This window comes from Lutjanus erythropterus, chromosome 10 (assembly GCF_056507025.1).
Source record: "Lutjanus erythropterus isolate fLutEry1 chromosome 10, fLutEry1.hap2, whole genome shotgun sequence".
In the NCBI taxonomy this organism is placed as follows: Eukaryota; Metazoa; Chordata; class Actinopteri; order Lutjaniformes; family Lutjanidae; genus Lutjanus; species Lutjanus erythropterus.
The window spans coordinates 37,389,853-37,395,852 of NC_139326.1; the positions used below are offsets into that span (position 1 = coordinate 37,389,853).

Sequence of the window (6,000 nt, forward strand, 5' to 3'; positions counted from 1 at the left end):
ACGTAAATTACAGGAAGAGCAGCCAGTTCACACAGAAACAGCAGGTAATTGTGGCTGTAATTATAGGATTACTGGGGTGGAGGTGAAAAATTACCCACGTGTGCACTCTGGACAGGATTAAAGTCACTGACCAGTGCAGCTAATGTTAAAATCACCCCTCCTCCCCCTACAGACATAAATCCAGTCTGAATGAGATTTTACAAATGTGATGTGGAGTTTGAAACTTCCAGTACACATAACCTGAGAGTAAACTTTACTGAGAATTACTTGTGTTCAGTAGTTAAACTGAGGGACAAAGAGTACATGTATTTTTAATCATTTTAACAAGGTTATAACTTTTTCTTGAAAGCCACCATTTAACAATTTTGGGGATAGTTCAGATTATTTGAAGTGGGTATGTATGAGGTACTTATCAATAGTCAGCGTTTTACCTGTACAGTATGTTTAGAATATTTTCACTGCTTTACCTCGCTGCCAGCCAGCCTTTTCTGACAGGAAACTGCCTTTATATGAGCCAAATATCGCTCTCTCTGAACCAACCGAACTCCATTGGCAAAATCAGCAATCAGCCTGCTTACACTGTCTCTAACCTCAAAATTGAATGTCTCTCTTTATTAATTAAAAGAAACCGATGGCTCAGGATTACTTAGTGATTTCACTGCTCTAATGATAATAATCTTTTTTGTTTTATTTTATTTATGTTATACTCAATTGCTGCTATATTCTGACAAGAAATTACTGCAAATCCTGCACACTGGACCTTTAAAGGTACCATGTCGATGACTAGCTGTTGTGCTATGGTGCAATATCACCCACTTTGGGCCTTATTTACTAAAGGTTTGTGTGTGTAAAAACATGTGCAAACTTGATATCACCTGCAAAAAAATGTGCGTGCTGATCAACTAATGATGCGCACTGAGGATTGTGTCTTTCAAACATGCAAAACAGCACACACTGTCCATTTAGTATGCTTGCCTTAATGAATATGCAATATGGGGCGTTTCTTCCCTAGTGTGCAAAATACTGGGAGGAGAAAATGCAAATAGGTTAATTTAGCACACACACTGTGCTTTATTAAGCCTGAAAATAACTTGTGGTGACTGTGACTGCATCTGTATTTAATACGCTTGAAAGGAAGGTGCTAATTGGCCCAACGCTGTGCACAGATGGCTGCTGCTGTTGTAGCGAGGAGGAAACACATTCCTCATGAGCTGTTTGTGGTATGTATTTATTTTTATTTTCATTCAATAGTCCTTAACGCAGAAAAACACCATGATTAAACATAAATTTACTGCAGCCTCTTTGCAACCAAATGAAACTGAACATTCACAGCCACTGTAGCCTTAAGAAATGTAACACTGACCTTTATTATGTCCTCATATTTCCTTCTTTTTGCCAATATTACATTTTGAACTGTTTTTTTTTTTTTTTTTGGGCAGGTTGCACATCTCTCAGGAGGACACCACCCACACCGCTTGTGTAATGGATCTATTATTATTACTATTATTATGATTATTAGTAGTAGTACTATATTTTTTTTTCTTTTGTTTTTCGCCTTATATCTTGTCATCTTCTCTTAATTTCATCTGTTGGTCTCAGCTTTTTTTTTTTTTTTTTTTGCTAAAGCTCAACAATATGTTTATTTGCCTCTTCCACTAAAACCTCTAATTCCATGGGATCAAATTTTCTGTCCAGACTCTCCATGGGGTAAACCTGTAAAACATCCAAAACCCTCATTTACATACTGCTGTCTCCACAGTGTTTGCACCTGCTGTCATTTACGCAGTTATTCTTAGTTGATCATCTGCAAAACACACACCAGCCAAACATGCAATATGTTAAAATGCACATGCAATTTAGCACTCTTTATTTGGGCTCTTAGTAAATCAGGCCCTTTGTATCATGTGTCATATGTAGAATGTACAATGTCTTTTTTGCAGTTGAGGATGGATTGAGTAGATACTTTCAATTAGAGATGCTCAATACCACTTTTTAATGTCCGATACGATACAGGAACCTTGAGTACAGATACCAGTCTGATGCCGCCTTTTTCCCTCTCTTGAACAACAAAGCTGTTCATAAAAAGTTTGTATGGAAGCACTTTGTTTAACATAACTGTCTAAAAAGCATCATGTTCAAACTGTGAGACAAATATTCCACTCCCATAGCCCACAAGATGACTCAGTTATGCAATACAGCTGCTTTTTTGATTTCAACTTATTCACTAAGAAGATTAAGCATCATTTTTGATTGGTCAGCACCATTCAAACTTACAAAAGTTTTAAAATAACTCCACACAGCCGACATGATGACAGGTCTCACTCGCGTTCTAGCTGCTGTTCACATGACACATGCTGCTCATCTGTCTTACTCGTGACCAGGCCTGGAATTTCATCATCTTAGTGGCAAGGACGAGGCGTTGTCAATTTTTTGAGGTCATGAAGGTCCAACGCCAGGGCAGCATGGCCATCAAACAAAACAATGATTTTAAGTCCATGGAAATAATTAATTTGACTTACGAGTAACTGACTTAATACATTGTGGCTATGAGTGAAATAAAATGAGTGATACTTGTACAAACTTCTAAATCAGAAGCTCATACACTCTTAGTCCTGGATTAATCAGAGTCACTGGACTCGTTGAAGGTGGGGATGGGGGAGTGTTGTATTTGTTAACATTAATGTTAGATACATCATATAATATATAATACTCATTGGACTCGTAACTCTTCATAGGCCACTGGATCAGCTAAGTCACTGTTATAATATATAAGCAATGTCTAACATTATATTTGTGCGTCTTGTCTCATTTGTTCGTTGAGTTTCTTATGTCAGCTCACTCAACCTAACCTGAGACCATCCTGTACCATCTGGGAAGTTGTCCTGAGAAACTGTTCGGAAAAGGGCAGGCACTTTTAAAAGGAGGTGATTGGATGAACCATCTCTTTCATCGTATCTACAGGCTAACTTCAACCAGTCAGATCAAATTCTTGCCAAAGCCAGTCAGGAGAAGTATGAAAACATCTTTTCTCTTGAGAAACGCCTCCAGTGTTGTTCTTTGCTCTTCTTTCAATGAAGAAATACTCTCCAGTTCTGATATAACTCATGCTATCACAGTATCTATGCTAACCTTTTCAGGAGCTAATGTGTATTTTTGATTTTGGGATGAGTTGAGGACCAGGGGAGCTGATGTGTTGTGTATTACTATGAGCAAAATTCTCAGGAAAAATAAAGACCACATGACTTGTCGATACACGAGAAAAGATCACAAACCACTGACCTAGTTTACATGTCTTATGTGCTGGTTTGTGGTTATTTTTCACCACTTTTATTCTCACCCAATGTTGTCTCGACTCAGGAACACTGTAACTTCTTGAATCTGATCTGCCTGGACTTGCAGTGGCCACAGTCTGACGGGCCAAATCAGTTAGCTTCTATATAATGTTACACTTATTCTTGAGAACTGGCACAAAACAGAACTTCAAGGGGGTTTTGATTTTGCCTTTCAACTGACCCTTCGCTTAGCCCCTCCTGCGAACAGCAACTGTCCAATCATAGCTTAGCAGCTGTAAAGTAAGGCACCACAGGCCTGTCAAGCTTTGCATTTCTCTCTGTGGTGAAGCAGCGTGCATGAGGCTCTGAGACCAGTGACACTGTCTCATGAGTCTGGGGAGTGGCGTCTTTTTTGTCGTCTTTCAAAAACGTAAAACAAGTGCACACACGTGGGGAAAGGATGTGACTTGTCTTAACCTGCTCTAATGTAAGCTGCGTGCGTTAGCATGTCTAGTTAACTAACGCTAGCTAGCTTATTTCTGCTGTCTATCATATACATACGTTTTGCGTTTCACCATCCGACCATTATATTTTCTGTTGAAAAATACAAAGTTTACCAGTGCTTGAGCAGTATTTTCTAAACCAGAAAGTGAGACAGGGGTCCTTAGGATAAAGCTAACCCCTATTATGCCTGAATAAATCATGCTGGCGCAAATTAAAGGGCCAACATTTTTCATAAAAATCCATTTTTAAAACAAAGATGATCATAATAGCACATTTTGATCTATGTTATCAGTAGGTGTTGTTAGTTTTAGATTCTGAAGGCTTCTGACATGTTTAAACTGTTTGAGGTTTGAAGAATATTTGTCCAGGACAACTGAAAAATTACAGCAGACCAAAACATTTCATAAATTACACATGAATGTGATGAATGAATCCTTAAAGCAGTGGGTTCCAAATTTTTTCTAGCATACCGCCCTTTCAGAAACTGAAAAAAGTTCACGCAAACCCCACCCCACTTCTTCTTCTTTTTTTTTTTTAAATCAATTTTTAACAATAATTGAGGATGGAACTGACAAAAAAAGAATCCAAAAGTTGAATTTTAATTAAATAAAAGTTAGTAAAATACAACTGGCAAACTGTTGCATGTTTATTTCCCCTATATCACTCTTTATTTCTATTTTTTTCTTTATTTCTTTAAATCTAAGGATTTTTGGAGAGATGAGACATTGTCCCAATTCTCAAGAATACATTGGACTTATGAGTGGTTATATCTGTTATATCTCCACCAGTCATTTATAGGCCCACATACGTTCCCAAATAGCAGGATTTCATCATGGTATATTTAGATGGCAGTGTTTACTACAGTATTCCAGGCATGTTTATTTCTGTCTTAATAAGCAGAGCCCGTGGTGACACTGTACCTTCTTCATTCATGCTCCAGCTGCCGTACTCCGGGTCTGATGTGTAGCCACAGGTGCCCAGCTCGAAGTTGCAGGATCCGGGCAGCAGCAGCTGCTGCGCCCTCAGGAGTCCGCACAGTAGCAGCACTGCAACAAGGGAAGAGACAAGCATCCACACTGCAGAGATCATCTGTGCACAAGTTATCTGACTTCCTTTTCATACAAGTTTATGGATTGTGTGACTGCTTCAGCTAAAGCAAACTAACAGCCTATCAGAGTTAAGAACTAATTTGTGGCATATGTAGAAATCTGATGCAGCATTCTGCATTTTGCCCTCAAAGTGAAGCTGTATTTACCCTGCAGAGAGAGGCAGACGGTGCTCATCGTATCCAATAAGTTCAGGATCTCCTTCTGTAGTTTCCTGATCGTCTCCCGTTCAGCTCCCCAAAGAACTACAGATCCAGCTGTTCGTCGAAGCCGTCCCTGGTTGTCTTTCACATGTTGTAACAGTGTCAGCAGTAGAGATGGAGTGTTTATCCGGCTGGATGAATGAATGTCTCGGGGGCGGGAGGGAGAAGCGGCGGTCCAGGTCGCAGGCAGCGCCTCTCCGCCTACTGCTGCTGCTCCGCTCACGTTAATGAGCCAGGGCCGCACACACACTGGGCCAGGGCTTCAACCCCCCCACCCCCCCCCCCCCCCCCCCGCCATCATGAACATATGTATGGACTCAGAGAAGACTAAGTAAGCCAAGTAAGTTTGCATATCACCCATTCTTGAGAATTGGGACAGATTATGTCCTACCAAAAAAGAAAAACCTTTAAAAAAAACTTTAAAAAAGTTTGAAAACCACCCTCTGATTCCAATGTTTTGGTGAAAATTTAATGTAATTGTATCCTCATCCGGCTGCTGCTACTATCACCCATAATCTGACATTTCCGGTGCTGCTTGTTTATAGTGAGGAAATATGGGTGTCCTGGGGGACAACAGCTAAAACACTAGCAATTGTGCCCTTTTACTGACTCTGGTAAAAACAAAAACAAGGCTAAAGTAAATTGTCAAACATCATACTGCTAGAAAGTAAGACATTAGACTTCACTTTAACAGCATTACATTGACTGAAAACAGTACATGATCATTTAAAAGGGAAACTGTACCAAAAAGGTGTCTGGTTGTGAACACAATTACATTATTCCTTAAAAATCTTTTACATATGCATTAATGTAATTTATGATCATATACATTGGTTTGCTTTATTGATTGATTTATTTATTTATTTATATGTTTTTATTTCTAAACTTGCTCTGTGCACATGCTCATCTTGGACA

At 39.2% G+C, this 6,000-nt stretch overlaps 1 protein-coding gene across 2 annotated transcripts in view; it reads right to left on the minus strand.

Moving 5' to 3' along the window:
- The window catches only part of mamdc2a (MAM domain containing 2a), a 54,475-nt gene extending 49,185 nt beyond the window's left edge, over positions 1-5,290 (minus strand). For both annotated transcript variants that reach the window (XM_084729215.1, XM_084729216.1), the window contains exons 1-2: positions 5,032-5,290; positions 4,697-4,822 (exon numbers count right to left, since the gene is read on the minus strand). In XM_084729215.1, coding sequence (XP_084585341.1) covers positions 4,697-4,822; positions 5,032-5,059 — 154 coding nt within the window. In that variant the 5' untranslated portion in view covers positions 5,060-5,290. The remainder of the gene's footprint in view (positions 1-4,696; positions 4,823-5,031) is intronic.
- Positions 5,291-6,000: the final 710 nt, after the last annotated feature.